This window comes from Ammospiza caudacuta, chromosome 3 (genome assembly GCF_027887145.1).
Source record: "Ammospiza caudacuta isolate bAmmCau1 chromosome 3, bAmmCau1.pri, whole genome shotgun sequence".
In the NCBI taxonomy this organism is placed as follows: domain Eukaryota; kingdom Metazoa; phylum Chordata; class Aves; order Passeriformes; family Passerellidae; genus Ammospiza; species Ammospiza caudacuta.
Window position 1 is genome coordinate 27,155,616 of NC_080595.1, and position 25,679 is coordinate 27,181,294.

The 25,679-nt window shown below is 40.5% G+C and overlaps 1 protein-coding gene across 5 annotated transcripts in view; it reads left to right on the forward strand.

Annotated features, from left to right (window-relative positions):
* Positions 1-25,679, forward strand: part of BICRAL (BICRA like chromatin remodeling complex associated protein) — a 44,648-nt gene that overhangs the window by 7,863 nt on the left and 11,106 nt on the right. Inside the window, exons 1-6 of one of the 5 annotated variants that reach the window (XM_058800954.1) lie at positions 1,473-1,491; positions 8,957-9,052; positions 16,546-16,594; positions 19,404-19,452; positions 19,534-19,602; positions 23,607-25,310. In XM_058800954.1, the coding sequence (XP_058656937.1) occupies positions 16,551-16,594; positions 19,404-19,452; positions 19,534-19,602; positions 23,607-25,310 (1,866 nt within the window). In that variant the 5' untranslated portion in view covers positions 1,473-1,491; positions 8,957-9,052; positions 16,546-16,550. Of the gene's footprint in view, positions 1-1,189; positions 1,492-2,089; positions 2,696-8,956; positions 9,053-16,545; positions 16,595-19,403; positions 19,453-19,533; positions 19,603-23,606; positions 25,311-25,679 lie in introns of those variants that run through there. The other 4 variants (XM_058800953.1, XM_058800955.1, XM_058800956.1 and 1 more) reach the window with 4 other exon arrangements.

A 25,679-nucleotide genomic window follows, 5' to 3' on the forward strand; every position in this document is an offset into this window, starting at 1 on the left:
GGTGTGCATGTAAACAAGGATTGTAGGCGAGTCTTGGCTTTGGCAAAAGTTTGGAATTGGCTGAATAATTAAAAAAATAATATAACCAGATTCTAATTGGAAAACAATGCTGAGGTGCTGAGATTTTTTTTTAAGATAAGCAGTCTGGCCAAGTTCTTTAAAAAGGTTCACTTAGTACACTGCCCTTAACCATTTTGATATAGTTGCTCAAAAAACCTAAAGCATTGTGAGAGGGTTTTTTTGAGCTGTGTGAAGCTAATAAAGAAGGATGTGTTACTAAATAAAGTCTTCAAATCCTTGTCTCTAAGGAGTTTTAACAAAGTTACTTAGGAATAAAATAGTAAAGTCCTTGGGAATTACCATAACTAGCAGAAAAAGGGTCTTAAAGATATTTTTTGTTGTTGTTTTTAAAAGCATTACCGTACATATATCTGCATGCTAAAAATCTCCTTTCAATCAAAATGGTTTTTTTAATAAACCAGGCTTCTCTGAATTATCTGCAAAATTAATTAAATTTTTAGAATTAAATTGTTCTCAATCAGTGAATGAAGTGAATGGTGGAAATTGGAAGTTTTCTATAACAAAAAAGCTTTGAACAAAGTTATTAATGCTTTTAGCTGAAGTAAACTGTAGAACAGCATTAATAAACTCTCAGTGCTATAACCTTTGACTTCAAATTAACAATTTTAGGTTACCCAAAACTTTTTAAAGTAGTTGAAGTTCTTGAATTTTGTTTCCAGCAAGGCTGATAAGAACATATCTAAAAATACTTAAAGTAGTATAGCTTGCCAGGGGATCAAATCTTGTATTTTTCAAGGTGACCCTGCATTTATTTTTCCGGGGAGCCCCCTGCACTTGCATTTATTTTTCTGGGGACCCCCTCCCACCCACCAAACTTATAGTGATTTACAGCTTTAATATGAAGGAAATCAGCCAAATTGTTAACATTAAGGTTAATTTTAATAGGATAAAAACTTTGTTTTACTTCCCTGTAACCCCAAACAAACCCCAACTTTTAACCTAAAGCCAGCAGCCTAGGCTAGGTCTCCAGACCTACGGGTTTCTGAAAAACACAACCCCCCAAAAAAAGGAGCCGAAGTTTTTAAAGGGCCTGGCTTTAAACGCGGAGCGAGGATCGCGCCGGGGCTGGGGACTCATCATGCCAGGGCGGCGGTGCGTGTGCCCGGGCGCCGGTCTGCGGCGTTGTGTCCCGGCGGAGCTGCGCGGCCGTGCCGTGCCGTGCCGTGCCGTGCCGGGCCCGGCGGTGCGGTGCCGGTGGCGGCGGCGGTGCGGGCGCGGAGCGGAGCCGAGCGGAGCCGCGCTCTCCTCCCGCTTGCTTTCTCTTTCCCCCTCTCTCGCTCGCTCCCTCTCCCGCTCGCTCTCCCCCCTCCCTCCCTCGCTCTCTCGCTCTCCCTCTCTCTCTCCTACACTGCCAGCCCCTGATGTGATGGCGAAGAAACCCCGTTGACAAGGCACTGCTTTTTCATGACGGTGAGTTTCCCTTTGAGTGTATTATAATTTTGTGATAAAAATTTCAAGGAAAAAAAAAACACACAACCTCCTTCCTCCCTTCCTTCGGGGAGGGAAAAGAGAGGGGGGAAATCTATCTCCAGACAGACAGAAAAGAAAGAGGAGCAAATTAACAACCAGGAGTTGCCAAAACCAGGATATTAGGTTTCAGCCCAGAGAGCTATTGGCTCTGGGGCTATGTATATAAATATATATCTAGAGAGAGAGCGAGCGAGAGGGGAGACGAGGAGGAAGAAGAGAGATATTTTGTGGGTGGCTGTTGTTTGGGCAGATGTGGATTCACATGGAAATGAACTATATATATTAATTTTTTTTTTTTCCGCGAGGATGGTGGTGGTGGCTGCTGAGGGCACTTAAAAAAAAAAAGTTGTTTCTTAAAATAAAGGCGCGGGGGGGGGGGTTGAAGGGAGAGATAAGGTTTCAGGTCCAGGCTGATAGCTGCAGAGAGGGGAGAGGTTTGGGGTGGGTTTTTTTTTTTTTTTTTTCCTTGCTGATGCCATGCAAATTCAGGAGAGGAGGGAAGAAAAATCTCTTTTAATGACTCATTGATTGAGCCGGTTTAAAATTAGTTGTTGTTGTTGTCTTTTTTTTTTTCCGCCCCCTTGATGGCCATCAAGAGAGGGATGGAAAGAGGAGAGGAGGGAGAGAGAGTGTGTGTGTATGTGTGAGTGTGAGAGAGTGAGAGGGAGAGAGGGGGATAGAGAGAGTGTGTGAGGGAGAAAGAAAAATAATCTTTTCAAATCTCCTCCCTCTTTTTTTTCCCCCCTCGTTTCTTTGCTTTTCTCTAAAGCTCTGTGGTCTGTGAAACAGTCTTTTCTTCCTCCTCGTCGGGAAAATGGAGACACTTCGTCTCTCTCCTGGCTGTGCAGCTGGGAAGGATTTTTCTTTTCTTTTTTCCTTTTTCGCTCATGGCTTGATTTTTTTCTTTCCCCCTTCCACTCGCCACCACCCTAATCTTGTCTTTTCTTTGAGCTTGTGTCTCAGAGTTGTACCTGCTGGGGATTTATTTTTCACTAATTTCCTCGTTTTCGGTGTCGCCACTAGATTTGATTTGATTTGTTTGGTTTTTTATTTGCAATTTCCTCCGAATCGCTCCGTGCCTCCTGCTTTTAACCGAGGAATGGAAACGGTGCCGCTTTTTGTGGGTGCGCGAAATGCTCGGGCGGTAGGTTTGGGCTAATGCGATTTTTTTTTTTCGCCTTTTCGGGATCGAGTTTTTCGATGTGCCTTTTATTTTATTTATTTAATTTTTTATTTTTCTTTCGGAGACAGAAAATATTTAATTGTAACGCCTCTTTAAAACACAATAAAGCGTCTCTTTCTGGAGTGACCCCCTTTGGCTTCGCTGTAGAGTGGATGTAAACCCGATCCTTTGTGCTGCTGGGATTATTTTGCGCAAAATAAGCAATATTTTGTAAATAGATTTTTTTACTTGTGGCTTAGAGAGAGTAGTAGGTTGTGAAGGGGGTTTTCTAAAATGGTCACTGTTCACATTTATTGAATCATGGGCGGTATTCAAGTTTGTAAATTATATTTTGTTTTTTGGTATTTATTACAAAATTCAGTTATAGATAATGGCAGAAAATAGGTATAGAGACGTTAAAAGCCGGGCAAAATCGAACGACGCGTAGAGGGCACGCATGTATTTCCTTAGAGCTGTTGCTAATCACTGTGGAGGCCTCTGCCTTTCGCCATTCCGTGCTCGCCGCTCCTCTCCTTCCCCGGGCTCGGCAGCACGGGGTGGCCGAGGACTGCCGGGCAGAGAGGAGAGCGGCTCCAGCGGCGGCCCCGGCCGTGCCCGGGCTCGGCAGGCAGGCAGCCCCGGCTGCGCGGGGGAGCGGGAAGATGGCGCTGCCTGGCTCCCTGCCAGCGTTTGTTGCGCAGTTTCACCCGCTCTCCTCCCCCACGGGCGCCATTTTAAGGTCCTTTCTGCTGTCGCCGCGCCGTGTGGGGCGGTGCCGTCGCGCCCAGCTCGGGCCATATTTCTGTGTCTTGTCTGGGAAGCATTTCTGCTTTGGGCTTTGGGAGCCGAGATCTCCCCGAAATCCTCAAAGCCTTGCTTCCCTCCCGCACCCCCTCACTCCTTTCCTAATCCTTGGTCACCGTCTTGAGGAGCGGTTTAACAGCCTTGGCTCGCCCGGGCCCGTGCGCGCAGCTTCGATCCCGCCAAGAGTCCTTACAAGCTTGTTTTCTTTACCTCTGAAATACGCGTTTCTTGTCATTCAACGTATAGGAATTAATAAAAGATTTGAAAGAACATTTTTTTTCTGAACGATGGCCGAAAAATAGAACATGACATTAAAAAGGAAATCCACCTTTAAAAAATGGTCCGGTGTAGTCCATAGGGCGAGGTATTCCTCATTGAAGAGGTTTCGGTAGTGCTTGTAAAAAAAAAAAAAAAAAAAGGTAATTTTTTTGGTGGGTAGGTTGCTTGTTTTGTTGCTGTTACAACTGTTATTGTTGCTGTTACGTAGTAGTATCTTGATGTAGGGAGGGGACTACGATATTTTCAAGTTTTTATTGCTCCTTTATGTCTAAGGGGAAGCTGCTTTTTCAAAATTACTTAATTTGACAGCTCCACCTTAATATATTTTTAAAGTTTTGTTTTGGTGCTGTTTTCAGGACGAGCACTTCAAATACCTTTTTTTTTCAAAATCACCTTTTTTTAAACATTTCTGTATGATTGCTCAGATCTCATGAGACTTCAGCTTAATACCAACATCACCTGTAGCTGGGAAGAGGAAGGTGTGCTGCCAAGCCAGCTTATGCTGTGCCTGCTAAGGAGTGTGGAATGCTTGTGTAATTCTTGGATTTCTGTTTTTTCTCACATCAGAGGTCAGCTTCCCCATTCTCATTGCTCATTCCTGATAGAAGTGGGAGATTTTTTAAAATTCAGAAATAATCTTAAGATGTTTTTAATTATTTAAATGTTTAAATTTTTTTGCCTGTTGAAGGGTTTTAAACAACATTTCTGTGAAATGCACTTACTGCTTGGAATATACAAAAAAATTGTCTGGATATAAACTGTCTTTTTAAAAGACTTTCCTGGGGACTTGTTGGCATTTTAGCTTTGAATAAAACACCAACTATGAAACTTATTTACAGAGATTTTGAATGTAGAATACAGTATTTGTTCACATATTTCAGAACTCTTATATCATTAAATTGACTGCTTCTTGGCGTGATTATTTTCATTAACAGGAATCTTGGGATCAAGGTGGTGAATTATTTTTTTAATGGTGGCATATCTATAAATAATAAAATTTCTCTCTTATGCCTTGAATGTCTGGGAGACTGTGTGTGATTTTCTTCATTAATTTGTGAAAATAGTGAAGAAATGGCAGAAGCAGGATAAAAATGACCACTTTATATTCTCTCAGGGCCTAGTACTTGCCAAATGACTATATGTAATCTGCACTGCTGCCTGCTTGCATTAAAGCACACCATATTCTCATCTTGCATAGAGATCTTGGTTGGTTACTACTTAAATATTCCAGATCTGTTATTTTTAGATGTGTTTTTGTCTCTCTGAGCTTAAAAGTTTGTGGCTGTTGTTGCAAGCAGCACTTTGCTTTGGGTGTCACTTGTTTGCACTGCTGGAGGAATGCAGAGCTCGCTCACCATGTTGATACAGTAGCCTGGTAGTGCTTCCGTAGATACCCCTTGGCTTACTCACTGGTGTGTGCTCACCTGGGTCTTCAGGTGTGTGCTTGTTTTGGGCATACTTGGAGTGCTTGCTTTGTGTGCAATACCTGTATCCTGGGGTTGAGAATGCTCTCACTAAATGTGTGGGCTCAGCTACAGAGATGGTTGTACTGTAGCTAAGTATTTACATCACTTTATGAATGTGCATCTTTCCTGCCCCAGCTCCCTCACATGTCATTTCCCAGTACAGTTGATGTATTTATTTTAGTTCTACTGAGAGGAAAGGCCCAAAGTTGTGCTAGTATGAGCTGCATATCCAGTTTGCTCCAAGGTCCCTTTCTGTGTGCATGGAGTTTTCCAGCAGAGGGAAGCCCATGGCTGGAGCTGAAGAGCTCTAGGGTGCCTGGCTGTGGTGCCGGCTGCCTTTGCAGAGTTTTGCTGGTACACTTCACATGGTTTCCAGAGAAGTTGTAGCTGTATAGCTTCAGTTGGGTTTCACACTGAGGCTCTAATGGTCAATGATCGTGCCTCCTCATGCTGTATTAGGCTCGTGGTAAATCTAATGGCTGCTGCTTTTTAGGGGAGATGTAGCAGCCAGCGTCAGTGTGTCATTGCTGGCTGAGTACTGGCTGCAGAGCAGGCATAAGAGCCTCTTTGATAATGTAGTCACTGTTCAGAGAGTTGGCAGAATTCCTTGCAGTGCTTCTGCTGGAATAAGCTGCATCTGTACTTGAAAGGTTTTTTTTATTGCCATATAGACATGGGGATTGTCTACAAAAACAAGTGTGTTTTCCTTTCTTATGGTAGAGGAAAAGCAGTGACAATAATAAACTGTTCTAACATTCATTGTGACCTGCCACTGTTTTAATGTGAAAGAGTGAGCACTTTTGGGAGGGCCCTTGTTAACGCCACCATGAATGCATAAGCACGAATCTGAACTGAAGTTTTTTTCAGGTCATCACATAGTTAAATGAATATGTGTATTTTTTTCAAGTGTTAATTTGTTCCTGATTTCATAGTTGGAAAAAAACCCCAACTACTCTGTAATCTTTTGCTTTATTTGAGGTTTTAGACAAAATAAAGATTACCATCATTAACTAGCACAGAGACTATCAAGTTTTTTTTATTATTATTATTCTTTTATTTTCTTGCACTAGTTGAAAAATGTTCTAGGGCTAAGGGAATCCTTACCAAAAGAAATAGAAAGAAAGCAGGCAAAATCAGTGTAAAAACCTAACACAGTAACCTTACTCTCATTGAAGGTATTGAGAAGGGGTGGTGAAATGGAAAGGGAAGGTCTGGAGAGGAGGATTTAACTTCATTGCAAGAGACTGATTGATTATTTTTGTAAAGTCTGATCTTATGCCTTGTCTCAGGTGGAACTTGTTTTACTGTGAACTTGATCCAAGCGTGGAATTTCAAGACCTGGTGATGGAGCTAGAATTTATTGAGATAAGTCAACTACAGAAGTTCTCTTGGCCCCACGGAAATAGGTGGCGAAATTTCTGTTGGCAGTTGGCAGTCAGCGAGGCATTGGCTTCAAGAAGGACAGCGTGGAGGATTTTCAGCTTGGATTTGGGGCGTTGATAAGGACTGCACTGCTGAAGTAGTTACACATTGTCAATTAATCCTATTCACTTCTCAGTAGTTTCCCCAAACATAATAACTGAAAGGAGTATAAATGGCTGTTCAGCTAATTATTGGCAGTTGGTAGCAGATACTAACTAGCTCATCTGAACCATACTTGTGCAAAGTTTGGTTTTTAAACTAATATGGACTAGAGTGGCAATGAAAAGGTATATTAATTGGGCATTGGTTTATAAATGAACTGAGAAATATTCATTCATAAAGAAGTTACGGGCCTGCAGGATATTTTTTCAACATCTCTGGAAACTATCTCTCACAATAAGAAGTATGAAACTTGAGTATTCTCAAGTAGAAACAAGGTAAAAACCATCTGAGGGACTGACTGAACATTTCTTGGAGTATTGTTTTGCACAAAGAACATATGCTAGCAGTCTGCACTATAGCCTACAGTAGTTTGTAGAAATGCTTAAGGGCACCTCATATCTTCTGGGCAGGTGAATGTTTCCTTCCTAAGGAACTGCTGAGATCCTGCCTCCTGTGTGTCTTGTAGGATAAAACTGGGACCTTTCAGAATGTTTTATGAATATTGAAATTCCTGAGGAATCGTGTATGTGGTGGAGCAGCTTGGAGGACAGAGCCCAAAACAGGCCATAGGGTAGTGATGAGCATAGTCACTGCTGGAGGAAAGTCTGAGCCCAGCCTTTAGCCTGGGAGATCCCATGGGATAAGGCAGCAGCCTGACCTTCAGGCTGAGGTTACTCTGGATTTTCTCTATGTGATTTAAAAATAAATCTTATTTCCTGATAAAAGTCTTGTTAAGGTTTTGATATTGCCAAGAGCAGCTGTGGATGCAGTAGAAAAAAAATTGTATTGAATAAATCAGAAATGGTGTGCTGAACATGTGTATCTCAGGGAAATGACTGGAGACAGCCACACAGGGTGTTCACTTGTGTACCTGGAGTGTTGCCTGTAGCTGGATTAGCCATTACTATCATACATACTGTTAATTGAAATGCACATTTCCTTTCTTTCCCCTAACATACTAAAATGTCACTGTAGTTCTTGGAAGTTTGCTAAGTTACCACATTTGGCAAACTCAAATCAGTATTTTTTAATGGTGTACTAAAGGGGAATGTAGGAGTTGGATGAACAGCCTATTGTAGGTTGTCTGTGGCTTTTATTTACCCTTCTGTGTGTGGAGCTGGATGTGTAAGCACCTCTGCCAGATCTTAAAAACCATGAAGAGGCATAATGTTGTGCCTAGCAATTTCTGAGAGGAAGCACTTTTGTGTTTCTTTTCTTGTTGCTGTTTTTCTGATTCCTGAATTGTTTCTATTTTTTAGAGTAGTTTTTCTTAGAAAGGTTTTTCATCATTCTTTTGAATATTTAAAATTACCAACTTCTTCTCATACTTTGTTGCATACAGATGTCTGAAATGCTGATGATTAAATCAGTTCTACAGCTAATTTCAAGCGTTGCAAATTTATCTTAGAAGTACTATTCAGATTTAGATTCTTGGAATGAAAACTTATTTTTTAATATTAAGAAGGTAATGCTTGCATAATACACTGTATTACTGGATTAGAATTCCAGATTTCTTAGTTTTTTAGCTGTATTTTAGAGCACAGTTCCTGGTAGATTTTGCAACAGTGTAGTAACTTTTGATTACTTTGGAAAATAAATGTTTATAAGGATTAATTCCATATTGTAGGATATAAGTACAGCATACTTAGTTTATGAGTGAATAGTAAATCTTTGTGTTTCACAAAGTGCATTTTAAAAGGAATATTTTTCCTTAGTCCTGTTGTCTTGAAATGACCATGTTTGGATAATTATGAGGTTTTAATTTGCAATTTATTTTTCGATATTTACTTCTTTTCCATTGATTACTTTTCATTGTTCTGCAGCACATAATTTTTTTACAGTAATGGGAGGGGGAAGTGGAAATACCTCTTAATACCAATTTTTGTATTCCGTCCATGTAAAAGTCAATTTCTTGAAAACAGAGGGCTTGACATGGTAAGCAGCTCTTAAGTTGATTATAAGATGGAGTTTTGGTTACTTACAAGAATCTGAAATTCGCTTTGCAAGATACTAGATTGCTCAAAAGTAGTATTGACGTGAAATTTAAGAATAAACGATATGATGATAAGGATTTGAGTTTATACTTTTTTCTTACACTTCTGTGTTGCAGAGAATGCAAATGAGGTCTGGTTGTTCCTGTCTAGGAGTTTCCTTCACTGAATCCGAGGCTGCCTGTTGGATAGGAACCTGAGGGAGAACTGACAGGGTAAGGCAGGCAGTGGTAACAGCACCTTGGCAATCTGAAGTGATACATTACCCAGGGGATGATGAAACAGCTTGGGGTTTTTCCCTGTAGTTCAGAAGCACACAGAGCAAAATATTAGCACTGTGGAAATTAATGAGAGTTTTGCTGGAAATTTGTGTGAGGGAAGGACTTCGTTTCTGGGTGTTTGGTCTCTGCAGTCAGTGTGGAGTCACTTAATGCTGCTGCAATCCTTTTATGTAATTTAGCAAGGGATGGATTGGGTTAAATAGAGTTATCTTACTCCGTGCTCAGAAAGGTTGTGAGGGATGAAAATGCCACGAATTTGATGTAGCACACTCAATTCACAGCAGTACCATTCTCTGCAGTGACTGTTGCAGTAACTGATTTGTTCTGGTTTTGTTCTTGTGCTGATTGTTTTTCCAGTGGCAATGCATTTCTTCAGGTATTCAATACTTGTGTTGGGATTGTACATTAAAATTCTGAATGGAGAACAACAGAACAATTTAAAAGATCTTTTAGGACAGGTTCATTATAAAGCACAAGAGAGATCTTGTCAGAATTCCTGCTGACAGGATGTGTACAAAGGCATACTGAAGTTGTGAGGATCAGTGGGTGTATGTCATAACTCCAGCAGTAATTGCTTCAGGTGCTGGGGATGTTCCTGTGTGCAGTTTGATTATCTCCCATTATAAAGGTTTAGCTACAGCAGTCATTGCCTTGCTCTAAAGCATCGATTTCCAAAGGTTACTGTTCACTCCAAGGAGTCATGCTGCCAATCAGGAATTGATCTCATGTATTTGCACAAAACTCTTGAGTCTAGATTTTTCCAACAGTTCTGCAGATAGATTTATTTATGTGTGCCTTATCAAGGTTTGATGTGGATTATATCACACTTTTTGAAAATTATTGTTCTAGATGTTGCTCTTCTAAGCTATCCATTAGCTTGGGCTTTTTACAGCAAGTGAGAATAAGTTTATTGCTTTGTATCTGAAACAATCTGTTAAGGCTGTATGAAATGATAAGTGACTTTGAGAAAGAAGAAAATTCTATTGTTGCAAGCTGGAATATAACTTGAGTAAATTTAAAATCCAGTATTTGCAGCTCTTAGAATATGGCTAGTATCTGAAGAGTGTGTGAATAGTTGGACTGCTTCTGGGCAAATCTGGTTTTAATGGCACTGCAGGTTGTAGTCCCTGCATGTGTTATATGATACTGTGGATTGTGTAGCATGTTGGTTAAAAATTTAAGATGGTTACCTGGGGATTACCTGGCCCTGCCCCCTGCTGTAAGCAGAAGAAGCTTCACAGTTAGAACAGGTTGGTCAGGGCCATTTGTGTTTTGAAAATTTCCAAAGAGGATGATTCCAACCCCTTGCTTGAACATTCTTGCTTGTGAATGTTTTTCCTTGCATCTGGTTGGGGTTGTGTTCCATGTTTTGGCTCTTGCTTTGTGCCTTGCTGTGTGCTGATGAGAGGCAACCTGCTTGGCTCATCTTACTTTCCCTTTTAGCAGGCTGCAGGTAGCACCTGGGTTTGCCTTCTGTTGTCCAGGCCTAAGAAAAGCAGTTCCTTCATGTGAGCACATGATTTTACTTGCACTCTGTTGGACTCCTTCACATTGTTTTGTATTCTTAAGAGCAGTGTCTGTGTGTGAAAGCCCAGCAGATTTCAGCTGGGAGCTCAGAGTGCTGCTGGAAAGGGAATAATCGCTCCCCTGGCCCACTGCTTGCGCTGCGGTGATGTGTGTATTCAGTGTGTGCTCCAGCCCCACATGTGCTTTAAGCTGCCTTCCCCTGCGTTTAACTCTCCACCTGCCTCATTCCCTCCTGTGCTGGCACTAGTGCTGCTGTAGCCCTGTGGCAAGCCAGAACCAATCAAGGAGCTCATCCTAAGTTGAAACAGATCAATGTATTTTATCAGATCAGTTTTTCTTCCAGCTGACTCTTCAAAGCCTTGAGCTGACCCAGGGAAGGTGGATGAGAGGAGGGCAGGACTGCTCTATTCATCTTCTATTGCTCTTTGCTCTGTAGTAGGTCAGAGTGTTGAAATGAAGGCAGCGGCTTTAAGGCCAAGTACTAAGAGTCTCCCAGAGGACTGGCTTGCATAGCTGGGATTTCCTTGTCAGTTTTATTACTTTCAACTTCTCTTATGTTCCGTTCAGGAACGTGTGATAAAGGGCACTGCGGTTATTTCCCAGAAGGGATAGGCAGGGCTTCTTGCACAAGTACATGTTATCCAAGTTGAAATATATCTTGTATTCACCAGTGTGGTAGAAGTATGAAATAAAATGGTAGGGGCTTTGCTAATAAGCTACAGGGAATATCTGTGCTGGGTTGTGACTAATTAGTGAGGATTGCCCTTTGTAAATTAGTTGGATGCACCAGCAGGGCTGAATTTGGCCTACTTCTTATAAGCAGATTTTTTTTTGTGCCTTTTTTTAGGACACTGTAGTATTGGTAATTAGATATTTCCTAGGCTGCATTGTAACAGTGCTCCAGCAGTTTGTGTGACTCTTCCCAAAGTGTATTTTCCACAGCTTTCTCTAGTGTGGGCTCTTGGCAGGGCCCTGGATGCATTGATGGGTCCCAGTGGCCCAGCCAAGCCTCACCGAGAGCCTCCACTGGCTGAAGTCTCCAGAGACTGATTCGAATATAGAAGTGAATCAATGTTTAAGGGTCTAGGCCAATGGTCTCCAGATGTTTGTGATTGCACACTCCTATTGGCAAGATTTTTGAGCATGTGTCCCCAATATATTTATATTAATTTGCATACACAAGTATGTTTGTGTATATTACAACTTCATATACCAGTGAAGTTTTAATAATTTCTTCTTGCACCCCACTGGATTTTCTTGCACACATCCTGCTTTGAAGACCACTGGTTCAGGCTTCATAACTCTTTAATTTCACTCATTGTAGAAAATTTTATTTTCAAATTCTCATGGCTTAATATGGTTTGTACCCACTTCATACATCACTCATTGCTGTGGCCCACTGTATGTTAACAAACAGTGAGGAGGACACAAAACTAGAAAAGATAGTTGGCAAGAAAAGTGACAAACTTTTCTGTCATTTGTGCCATAGGAAAGGTTTTAGGAAAATTCCTCAGGACAGCCTTGCTTTTGTTAACACACTTCTAAATGATCATCTGTGTCAAGGTCACATGGTGCTCAAATTCCACTTTTCAAAGTAGACTCAATGACTACTTTTGGGTGAATTTGTTTTTGGGCATGCAAGTACTCTGTCTGATTGTTTGCTGCTGCCTCTGTTGCTCTCCTGCAATTAACAGGGCACTAATCGTTTGGTAATCCTTGTTGAAAATAGGCATTAGTTAAAAAGATTTAAACCTGCAGTGTCCTGGTTTTGGCTGGAGCAAAGTTATTTTCTTCCTAGTGGCTGGAACAGTGCTGTGTTTTGGCTTTAGGTTGAGAATAACACACTGATGTTTTAGTTGTTGCAAAGCAGTGCTTGCACTAAGCCAAGGCCTTTTCAGCTTCTCATGCTGCCCTGCCTGTGTGGGGGCTGATTTGTGTTTGTAATAATAAATCCTGTGACCAGGACTGGAGGGGCCCTGCCTCCACCTGGGTGAAGGAAGGGGACTACCAGGTTTGACTACCAGGTTTATTGGACTGGATTTGGCACATGGAAGCCACAGGACATACAGGACTCATTTTCACAGCAAACTCATGGACTCCTAGGCATAAAAGTTGGATATATCTTCTTCCCTATCATGCATCAGCCTCTGGGAAAATCCAACAACACAATGGACTGTTCAAGGCCACTCTGAGAGCAAGGGGTACGGGGACATACAGACATTGGGATAGGGGATCTGCTAAAAGGGCTGGCCCTGCCCAATCAAAACTTTAACATCCTGTAGAAGTAGATAAAGTTCCTATAGTGCACACAGAAAATGGTGTTGTGCAAGGCAGTCTGGGTTTTTCCTGTCTCAGGTAAAGGTAGACCCATCCATGGGATTGGATTTGCTCAAGCACCTGGGTGCACTTAGTGGGTAATGCAGAGGGATGAAGTCTGGTGTGTACTCAAGGGGATTTGATTTTGGGGTAGAACAACCAATGAGGATGTTAAGTGCTGTATAATGCTGTATTTCATCACTGGTTGCCTTATGCCATGGCAATGGTATTGCTGTAAGATTCATGAAGAATGAGTGCTGATGAAACTGAGCAAAGTGCAGCAGCAATGATGGAACCAGACAAGCACAGCAGTGATGAACCAGATTTCAGCATGTAATCATCCCAACAGCATTTACCATCTCTGTCACTTTGAAGGAATGATATGACAGATGGAGCCCAAAGTCCTGGACTAAATGAACTCAGTGGACATCTTAGAGGGGTGGCCCATAGATTATGGGCCTGTATGCCTGCATATATGGCAAAAGGCAGGAAAGGTGGTTGTGATTTTGTGGGATGCATTGGAAAGTGTGGGACCGGGACATGATGACCTTGGAATAGAATAAGGGGTGGATATTGTCTTGGTTTTGACTGGGGTAGAGTTACTTTTCTTTCTAGTAGCTGTGTTTTGGATTTAGGATGAGAATAAAGTTGATAACACACTGATGTTTTAGTTGTTGCTGAGCAGTGTTTGCACCAAGTCAGGGACTTCTCAGCTTCTCACAGCACCCCACCAGTGAGGAGATTGGAGGTGTGAAAGAAGCTGGGAGGAAAATAGTCAGCAGATCAGACCCCAGCTGACCAAAGGGATGTCCCACACCATATGGCATCATGTGGAACAATAAAACTTTATTATCTGGGATAAACTTGTAGGAGTTTGCAGTATGTTGGGTAGATTTTTCTTGTATCACATTTAGCTAGTAAAGCCAAGTGTATGTTCAGTAGTGGGTGTAATAGTGAAGATTATGTATTGCTGTTAGGATTTTCTGACACCAGTGTGTACATGCATTTTATTTTCCTTCTGATCATTCTATGCAAATTTTGAAGAATTCAGTGAATTTAACAAGTTTATCTTAATTTGTGTCAGTTGTTTTAATACCTCCAGAGTATTAATTGAAGAAAGCTCTGTGGTATCACTTCAGCTAATAGTGAACCCTTATTATGATAAAATCATGGATAATATTTGGTTATGTAAAGGAAAGACATTTTATGATGTTTAAATAATGCTGTCAGTATTTCCACAGACACATGGGTTGGGATATACAAAAGTAGGTTTGCAGTGTGAAAACAAGGGTAATTTTGTATAAATTTTTGCTTTTGGTTAGCTAGGAGACTTTGGAACCTTGTTCTTGAGACATGGGTATGCTTTCAGCAGTTAAAGGAAATAACAGCTTTCTGTAAGTAGTACTATCACTACAGTTAAAACAGAATGCTAATTGCTTATTAATTTATTCTTAGTAGTACACATTTATATTTAAATTTCCTGACATCATACTATGTCATGCCATTTGCTTAGCATTGAATTGCAATATCAGTGCTCAAGCTGGTGGCTCTATGCAAGAGTAAGCAGCTGGGTTGCTGAATCATGGGAGAAATTGCTTTTCTTAATAGTCACCTCCTGAATGCTGATTTTTGTCAACATTGAGGTAGTTCTCTTTAATATACTTTGTTTTTCTGTCCTCCCTGAGAGATGATACTGAATAATCCTCACACTGACATGCACTCCATTTCTGCTTCACCATCACTGTAAGGTAAAGCACAGAGACAGACAAAATCCAGGCTCTGCAGTATAGAGGACACAGTACCTCTGCTAGTGTGCAATATAAGCTATTTTCAGAACCAGTAGAGTATAGAAAACCTTCAGGAAAGAGGTTACAGAATCACAGGACAGCCAAGGTGGGAATGAATATGTGGAGGTCACGTTATCCCCTGTCCTGCTCAGAGCAGACTCAACCAGAGCAGGCTGCTCAGGGTCAGAGCACGCAGGTCAAGGTTGTGGTCCAGCTGTGCCCTGGGTATCTCCAAGGATGGAGACTCCATTACCTTGCTGAAAAACTTGTGCCAGTATTTGGCTACCCTCAGAGTTTTAAAAAAGTTTTTTCTTTTGTCTACATGGACTTTTTGGTTTATTTTGTTTTGATTTGTGCCCTTTGCCTCTTGTTCATTGCCTGGGTATCACTGAGAAATATTTGTCTCTGTATTCTTAACACTCCCCCACCAGGTATTTATGTACAAGATAAGGATTCCCCCATGGTTTTCTGTTCCTCAGGCAGAACAGTCCTGGTGCTCTCAGTCTCTTGTATAGCAGGTGCTTCAGTCCCGTCAGTGTTTAATCATTATGGAGATCAGGATGAGGAATGACTCACATGGATCTGGTCAGGGACAGTAAGTTTCTATTTGTCAAGAAATAAGAGAGAGAGCAGAACGAATTAAAGCCAAAACTGTGTTATAACATTTGAGTGATAAGTATGACAGCACAACTTTAAAGGGAATTTGAGAAAGAAACAAGCATGGAATGCAATGATCAACTTGATGTGAGTAGAAAATATGCTAAATATGAGATTGGATAACTTCAAGGAAGCTGGGGTACCAAGAAGTTTTGGTAACAATAACATCAGTTGGTATTTGAACTGGTGGATTAGATGGGATCCTCACAGTTATGGGCAAGAGGGATGATAGTCTGGGATGAATAGGAGAGCCCAGAATATGCAAACAGAAGCTTTGAAGGAGCAGCAGTTGGAGGGGAGAGTGAGTGTGAGACTTTGTGGTGCAGCAGTCCCTGATGGAGTGGGCAGTGTGTGAGGAGTTGGTGGTTGTGACACTGTGAGGCTTAAAGTGCTCTGCATTTGGTAGTTGCCCTCAGGTTGGGCAGGGCGCATGAATTCCCTCCCTACCCATTGCTAAAGGGGCTGTCAGAACTCTGTACCGTTAAACTCAAGTTTAAGTGCTCTCCTGAATATTGCTGAGGAGAAACTGGAAGTGGCCACACTGACACTTAGCTTTTGCTAAGAAAGGTCTGTTAGAAAACAGTGTTTGTTTTAATGCTTAGTCATGTTTTGGCTATGGTTTTGATTCTAGACTGTAGCAGCATCCTTGTGACATTGACCTAAGTTTGTTTACCTTTTTGGCTGCTCAAATTAGTGGCTACAGCCACTAATTTGTAACAGTTTTTGTAGGCTCTGTAGTGCTTAGTTATTCCCTCTCTGGGATTAGCTGGGAATAAATTCCTATAGAAGCATTTTAATTGGAGTCTTAGATTGCATTCAGTGTTGATATTTTTACTTCTTTAAGTTGTAGAAGTTATTTTTAATCAGTTTGGTTAATCATTTGTCTTTCTCTGACTTCAAATTCTAAAAACCCCCTGGATGGTAAAACATTGCATTTTGTAAATCTTTGCATGTAACTGAATTTGATTTTGATATAAATCAGCAGACATCTGTAGTACTTAAAAACTTTGTCAATAGTAGACAACTGTCAACTTCTTAAATTGTTTAATAAAAATACTAAGATATTCCAAATTGGTTTTGTTGTTGAAAACAAACTTTTGTGTGATACATATCAAATATCCACCTTCTCCTTTATTCTAGTTGTCATGGATGATGATGATGATGAATCCTGTCTCCTTGATCTTATTGGGTAAGTTTTCCACAAGAGTTGTTGCACAAAAGTTGGGAATCATAATTTTGCAAAATCATCTTCTAGAAGGTGATTCTGTCTTGGTATTGTCTAAAGATGAGGTGACTTGCAGTGAAATGAGCCGACATGCTTCATGTCTTCCACGTGGAGATGTGTGGAGTGCAAAGCCTTTAATGCCAGTGGATACAAGCTGACAGTCCACTTGCTGACATTCTTCTCAGGAGAGGCTAAGGAATGTGTGTTCTTGGAGAATGGATTCTCTTCTCAGGTAGTGCTAATACCAGATCAGTGTTGATGCATGTTACTGCTACTGCAAACTTCATAGCAAATAACTTTTTTTAAACACATCCTCAAAGATGTCAATATTTTTGAGTCATGGGACTAGATAATTTTTTAATACTAGGCTTGTATTTTAAGGGAAGAGTAAAATTATTTTTTCCTGAATTTGGAATACTTAAATATTTCATTTCTACTAGCAATACACATTGGCATCTAAATGTTAGGAAAAAAGAATAGCTCTCTGTACTGTTTCCTCTTCACAACAAAGAATTTACCAGCATTTTGGTCAAAGATGGTTGATTTTAATAGAATCAGGGACTTTGAATGGACATATGTGTTGTTGGTGGGTTTTTTGTAGCCCCCTCCCCTTATTTCCATAACAGATTTATATGGAGTTATGTAGTTCTATGTGGCAATCTCCAAAAGTAATTGGGATAGCTGAAGCTTGAACAAGTTTTGTGTGGATTGTATATGTGACAAGTTGCCTTCCTTTGGCTATCATTTGTGTCAGTATTCAGGAACAGATAATATGCTATAAATGCATATAAAACACAAGAAGAGAATTGAACTTTTCATGCCCAATACTTTGTTCAAACTCTGCTAGAAATTAGACCAATATCAATCCCATAGCTCCTGCTAAAAGATCATTCCCAGTTCACATGAGAATTTTTTACTAAGTGTAGGAAATAATTAGGCTTTTTACCTTTCTTACACACCTGAAAACTTCCAGTGAAACCAGTGAGAGCTGTAACTTCAGAAAGACCAAAACAGCCTCAGAGTGGCTGCTGTAGTTTGAGGGTTGCTCTGGATCAGTAGCAGAAGCAGTTCCTGTGAAGGCTCAGTTACATTCTGTGGGGTAACTGTTGTGAGAGGTTACTGATTGTGGCCATGTGAAAACACTTCCTGCTTGGAACATGAGCATAAAGATGATCATGGGACAATTAAGTGCTCTGTCATGAGCTTGAATCATGAGGATCCTGCTACAAGATCACAGGTGGTCCAGAAAATGAAGTGCTCTCTATACAGATGAGTGTTTGTGTGAAAATTACAGTGTTCTTGTTGCTCCTGGCAGCAATTATTGTCTTAAGCATCTAGAAGAATAGAAAACTTTTTTTTTAAACTGATCTGTGATTTGGTAAGTGCCATTTAAAATTCCTTCCGTACTAAAGACAATATTTAAGGTTATGAAGTGTTCTTAATTTTTAATTGCATTTTGCACGATTGGAGGACAGTGAGGGTGATTAGTATTAATGGCCTGGTTATTTTACTGATAAAACTCATGAGCATAATACAACCCTATATGAGATCATAAGTTCTGTGCTCCTTAATTTTTGAAATTCTGTGAAATCTACTATGAAAATGACATTTGTTTCAAAATATATGTAACCACTTCAATATTGTAAGCATAATAGTACAATAAAGTTCCTGCCAAGTACTGTCATGTCTTTTGTAAACCCATGAACACAGGTTTTTTTTTTTTCAGAAAAAAAAGGGAGTAGAGGTGTGTTTGTCCTTCTAGGAGAGTAGTTGTGAGCTTGAAAGATCTTTGACTTTATGCATCTTTATTTTCTAGGACCATCAAGCAAGAAGGAGACATTTTTAGTTACTGCTTTTTTACATGATAATCGCCTGCTTCTAAAAAATGTTTCATTATTACTTGTTAATCAATGAACATGTTTTAAAAATCAGAGAAACCCATGTCAATTTACTCCTTATGCTAAGGGAAATGCTGTATTATTATTGCATTATAATAATCCCATGTAACACGGCCTTGTATTCTTTTCACTTGTTCTATGCATACAGCTAAATTAATGTATTTGTATTTGTTTGAATTTCTGACACTCATTCTATCCAACTACATTTTTAATAGGAGTTTTGTTTAGTGGTAGTGCTAAGTTAATTAAATACACTGAAATTCATAATATTTAGTCAATTATTTCTATGGTTGGTTTCACTTGGAAAAGGTGCCACTTTTTCTTCATGAGGGGACTGTTACTCTGGCAATCATAAATTTTTATTAACTTGTGTCAAAGGTGACAGAAAACCCATCAAAGAATCAGATTTGTAAATACCCTACTAGATGCTAGCTAAACAAGGCATTACAGTTTAGCTGTAGAAGAGGTGGTACCTGTTTTAGTTCTCACATTATTTGGTGGTAGTGTATTCCTTAGTTTTTGTACTGTGTGCTGTCATAAAATACCATGTTTTTTAAGAGAATATGAGTATCACCCTCATAAAGGGAAATATAGTAGAGTGCAGCTAAAATTTTGTGATCAACATAGTTCATTTGCTTGAAATGCCTTGTTACAATGGCAGCAGAAATGATCAGCATCTGGAGGTTGTGCTGATACAGAAACACAGAGCCCCAGATGACACAAACTTTCAGCTTTGCATTGGGTTCAATGAAAGATGTGTTTTTACTAGAACCCTGATTTACATGAGTACAGTATGTGGCTTAATTAAATTAGCCTCATTAGTAAAAAAGACTTCCAAAAAGTGTTAAATGTCTTTATTTTTTCCCCCCCTTCAGGGACCCACAAGCGCTGAATTATTTTCTACATGGACCTAGTAGTAAATCTGTAAGTACATTGCTGTGTATTAGACATAGATAAACTTAATTGACTGTATTAGTTCTAAACATTATTTTTGTCTTTTACCAGAGCAATGAAGACTTGACTAATGCAGAATATTCTGTAGCCAACTCAAATTCAATTTTCGCCAACTCCAATGTAAGTGCTCAGGAGATAAATGACATTAGTATTGAGATTGCATGCTTTGTATGGCTTTGCTTGGCTTCATAAAACTGAATGAAGCAGATGTGGGTTTCAGCTTTTTCATGTGAAAGCTCTGAATACTGACATAGAACCTATCTTGTGCTGTTAATATTTTAAGTATTGCAGTGGAGAATTAATTGAAAAATACTGCACTGTTGGGATGTGTTTTGTAAATATGTAAAGCAACTTGCTGAGCAGTGAAAATGCTCTCTGGTGTAATTCTTCAGTAAACTGCATTTGTGGCTTTAGTGAATGTAGGAGTAGTAGTGCTCAAAGATAGACCTTGAAAGTTAGTCATTCATATGCTCTCTGTGTATGTTAGAATCCCTTTTGTTTCTTAGTTTATGCAGATTCTGAGCTGACAGGTTTTCTTTAAATTAATGAGTGAGTTGGTTTTTGGTTTTTTTTTTGCTTTTTGTATTTTTTTTTTTTTAGACTCAGGAGGTAACTTTGGATGTGTCCTTCCTGTAACTTCAGTGTTAGGGAAGTTGCTTTAAATTCATTAGGTGTTGCAAGAGGTCTTCAGTGTTCCTTCTTGCCAGGAATGTTGTGCAGCCCTGGACCACGTTTCACACAATGAGGTCGTGGAATCCCAATCCTTGGTGATAAATTCAAGGCTCTAGTGTGGGTGGGAGTCATGCTTTGATTGAACATTGGACTGGAGGACTTAAGAGATCCCTTCAGATTCACATTTCTTTGGTTTCATTTGTGTGTTTTTAAAAACAACTGAATTGTTAATCCCACAATTAAGTTATTTGAATACATAGAATAGGATTTTCTTGGTAATTCCTCTTTCTGTGGTACTGTTACCTTATCTGTTTACCTCATTTTCATAACAGATACATGGATACACTTGTAGAATTAAATAATTGGCATGCAGAAATTCTGAAAACTATTAATCTGTGTGTGGAGAAGTAGTGACTTTCCTGTAGGCACAGGGGTGTAAGACAAGCTGGTTGAGATAATGGTGAGGGAGTAGGGTACCAAGAGGAACAGGGCATGCCCAATTTTCAGCTGATGGGGAACAGTGGCTTTCACTTGGTACCAGGCTGTGGCCATTAGCAGACTGTCTGTATGTAGCACTGGCAGAGGTGGGGTTTCTTACTTATCCTAAGAAAAAAACTGGTTTGGGGGAAAAAGGGTGACATGACATGCATTTGTCATAGCCTAGACTTCCTAGTTGTTCCTTGTAGGCATCCTTCTGATGAGCATGACTAGGTGGGCAGGAGTCAGGTGTTTCAGGTGTATTTTCAGAAAGTGAGTTTCCTTGAGTAATTTTGAGGGGCAGTGGGAGATTCTGGACAAGGTGGGAGTAGCAGTTGGAAGCAGTAAAATACTTGGTGAAAGCTAAGAGCTTTCTGGTGTGTGAAATTTGGGGTAAGTAATCTAGAAGGCAGGTGATCAGAGGAGTGGGGATTCCTAGTACATGTTCCTTGGATGACATACTGCAGTTTGATGTTCAGCATGCTCTGTCCTCATCCTTTTATATCTCACAAGGAGCACCAATGCCATCTTGTCTTCCCTCCTCCCTCCTGTGAGAGCCCTGTGCTGATGTAGGTGAAGAATGACTTGATTACAAATACAGATTCTTACAGTTCATTGGGAAGGACCAAGTGTTACCATAAACAGATGGTTTCATAGTCCATGCTTATAAAATGGGACACCTGAAAAGTTAAACGCTTCTGAGGCTTTTGCCATTAAAGTTTTTGCAGATACTGAAAGTTCTGTCTTTGTATATATTCAGAATTGCTGCCATGAAGTAGGATTGACTGTCTTGCTGCCTGTCTCAGCCTTTCAGTGGCAGAGTTTACAAATTCAGTGTCGAGGTTCAGTGCCTCAGTGGGTAAGCAGGCTCAGCCAACACCTAACACAAGCAAGATGAAGTTCCTGCTGACTGAAGGAAAAGAAAGCACTCTTCCCACTCCCTTTCACTGGCCCCCATGCCCCATCCCAACCTTCCCTGAGTTGAGTCTGTACCACCTCTGCTGATTCCAGGTCGGTTTCCTGTGGCTGTTGTCATGAGAGGCTTTCCCTGCCGTTGCCCTGTTACCTGGCTTGTACTGGGTGGCTGCTTCCATTCTCCTGTTACAGTAAAATAGGACAGCATAAGAGAGCAGAATATTCATGGAGCCAGTGAGAATAAGCTCTTCTTCTTGGGAAGCACATTTGTGAAGCTGCAGAGGCTTTGGTTTCTTCTTGAAATTAGCGTGGCATTCTGCATGGCTCTTCTCAATCTGGACAGTAATGATTCAGATGTTAACTTGGAAGGTTACAGTTTTTGCATATAAAATTATTTTCTAATGTTAAATAGTCCTGGGAGCAGGGAATGAAACTTGGCATTCTCTGTTCCAGTGGGAGAGTTTTAAGCTATTAATCATATTATTAGTGTTATTATTGGTAGTAGTAATAGTTGTATTGTTTGTACTAACTGGAATAGCATTACTGGGACTGTTTAGGTTACACAGTTGTAAAACATTTCAGTTTGGTCATTTACTCGGGGACAACTTAGAGATGCAATAGGGAATCCCTCTGAACCTGAGAGTAAGAGTCCTAATTATGGCCTAATTAGTGATTCCTTTTTACTCTGCCCAGTGGTAGCTAGGTACAGTTGAGAACATGATTTGTAGCTTTAGGTGTTCCTGAGGTTCAGACACTGAGACATTTGAACAGTGGTTTAATTCCTCTATTAACATAAATGTTTAAAGCTTGCTGTAGTTAAATAGTTGTAACTTGACAATATTTTATCTAATCTTAAGAAAAATCTTGTAATATTTTAAAACATGACTGAAGTTTCAGAAAATACACTGGTTTTTTTTTGAGAAACAGATTGGGGTAAAATTCTGAATAAGTATGCTTGGGGAACTGAAGTTAGGGTGGGGACATCATTGCATGTGATAATTACGGCTTGCAGTATCTTCACACAGTTTACATGAGGTGGAAACAAGCGTCTATGACCTTCAAGGAGTGAAGGCTCAGAGTATGAGTGTAACTGATAATTGCACACCCACAGTTTCCATTTATCCTGACCTACAAAGAAACTGGTTGTTGCTTCTGAATAGCTGAGATGTGATCATGCAATTTAGAAAGTTGTACTTTGCCTAACTTAAAACTATCATGAGTATTATTATGCATTTAAATTTGTCATTCCATCTTCAGAAACATGATGCTTTTGTTATCTAGAGTTTCTGGACAGAACTTTGTTTTAGGAAAATCTTGACAGTAGGCCAGAGTAAATAGGTTTTGATTTTCCTTATCACGGTATTAATGGATGTGGATTTGACTGATTTTTTTTGTTAAAGGTGCCATTTAATATTTGTGGTAGTTCCAATGTTTATAGTTCTCAGTAATCTTTTTATGAGCATAAACCACAGTCTGTAACACTTTTTTTTTTACTCCCTTGTTTCTAAAATTTTTTTAAACAAGGAATTTGCATAATGCCTTAACATTATGAAATGGTCACTGGTTTGCACCAAGTGATTATAGAAATGCTGATAGGATTTTGGAGGCGAATCTTGTTTGGTAGAAGTTGGTGGAAGAAAAGCTTTCTTCTGCCTTTTCTCTGCTTCTACTGTTGCTACTGAAGCCTTGCCCTAAACCGAATTAGAGTGGAGGTGTTTTCCCTCCTCGTTTCTTTTATCCTTTTGTCAGTAGAGTGCTCAGCTTGAGGAAGGGAAAATGGCACTTAGAGAGCGTTTCATGTCCTCTTGAAACAGTGCAGCTGCAGAGCTAAGTGCTGTGTATTGAGAGATTTGAGAAGGGAAAGGAGAGAAGCCTCTCCAGCAGTCTGAGGGTGTGAGTGGGGTATCCATGATCTGTTTGTGCTGGCTCACTGTATGGGATCAACATCATCCTGTATAATGCTGTGTAAAAAGTTTGCTTGCATGAAAAAATAACTAATGAGGAAACAAGGCAAATACTGGAGTTTCTGAAAGTGATTTACTTCTTGTTTTGCATTTCAGAACACTGATCCTAAGTCGTCTGTAAAAGGTGTAAGTGGTCAGCTTGGAGAGGGGCCTAGTGATGGACTGCAGCTGTCCAGTAGCCTTCAGTTTCTTGAAGATGAACTTGTGTCTTCTCCTTTACCTGATCTTACTGAGGATCAGCCTTTTGATATTCTTCAGAAGTCCTTGCAGGAGGCCAATATTACTGAACAGACTTTGGCGGAAGAGGCATATTTGGATGCCAGTGTAGGTTCTAGCCAACAGTTTGCACAAGCTCAGCTTCATCCTTCTTCATCAGCATCCTTTACTCAGGCTTCTAATGTTTCTAATTACTCAGGTCAGACATTGCAACCTATAGGAGTTACTCAAGTGGTACAGCAACCTGTTGGAGCATCTTTTGCAAGCAATACAGTTGGTGTGCAACATGGCTTTATGCAACACGTCGGAATTAGTGTTCCCGGCCAGCATTTGTCTAATAGCAGCCAGATTAGTGGTTCTGGGCAGATACAGCTGATTGGTTCATTTAGTAATCAACCTTCCATGATGACCATCAATAACCTCGATGGATCTCAGATAATACTGAAAGGCAATGGTCAGCAAACACCTGCAAACATGAGCAGTGGCCTCTTGGTCCATAGACAAACTCCAAATGGGAACTCGCTGTTCAGTAACTCAAATTCAAGTCCCGTAGCACAACCTGTAACTGTTCCATTTAACAGCACAAATTTTCAGACTTCATTGCCTGTCCATAATATCATCATTCAAAGGGGTTTGGCACCAAACTCTAACAAAGTTCCTATTAATATCCAACCAAAGCCTATTCAGATGGGTCAGCAGACTGCTTACAATGTGAATAACTTGGGAATACAGCAACATCATGTACAGCAAGGGATTCCATTTGCTTCTGCAAACTCACCTCAAAGTTCAGTAGTTGGTCCTCATATGTCTGTTAATATTGTTAATCAACAACAAAATACAAGAAAATCAGTTACACCTCAGACAGTTAGCAATGCTGGAGGTAGTATTGTTATCCATTCTCCTATGGGACAGCCTCACGCACCTCAAAACCAGTTTCTCATACCTACAAGTTTGTCTGTTAATTCTAATTCAGTTCATCATGTCCAGGCCATAAATGGACAACTTCTTCAGACTCAGCCTTCCCAGCTGGTTCCCGGCCAAGTGTCTGCTGAGCACGTAATGCTCAACAGGAACTCTACAAACATGCTAAGAGCCAACCAATCGTATTCAGGACAGATGCTGAATAATCAGAACACAGCTGTTCAGCTTGTTTCTGGCCAGACATTCACAGCTCCTGGAAACCAAGTTATAGTAAATCATGGAACTTCCCAAATTGTTGGTGGACAGGTGCCACTGCAGCAGGCGTCGCCAACGGTGTTGCATTTGTCACCCAGCCAAGCGAACGTTTCCCAAGGCAGGTCGAGTTTCACCACCATGTCACCTGGGCAGTCCACAGCCTCAAGTATGCCAGCTTCTGGTCGATTTGCTGCTGCCAGTTCTTCTGGTTCCGTGCTCCCCAGCCTGGGAGCATCCGTTCAGTCTGTCGCGTCGGGAGGGAACTTCACGGGGGATCAGCTGGGCCAGAACAGAGCTCAGGTTGCCGTCAGCGCGTCGCATCGTCTTCCAGCATCCTCCTCCAAGTCTGTCAGCACCTTCAGTCACACGTCTGTGGGAGTAACACAGCAACAGTTTGCCTTTGGTCAGGTAGGAAAGCTGCCTGAGAATGTAGCCAAAGAAAGGCTTCTAAGCTGTGCTAAAATTGGCTAATACACAGAATGGTAATTTTGCTAGTTTGTATTGTTACAAATACTGTGGAGCTGCTAAAAGTTACTGTAACCCAGAATTGTCATTTCACATGGTATTTTCTAAATCAGTGAACAACTCTGCCACTTTGATTAATCCCAAAGATTTTGTTGGTGATTTATAGTATTATTTTCAGAAGTGCTTGGCATTAATTTGTCTGCTCCTGTTTAAAGGAGTGGGCATTGTAAGTTTATACAATTGCAGGCTCTCCTGTAAACCTTACCATAGGCTAGATGTAAAGGCTCAGGTTCATTCTTAGCACTTAAAAAT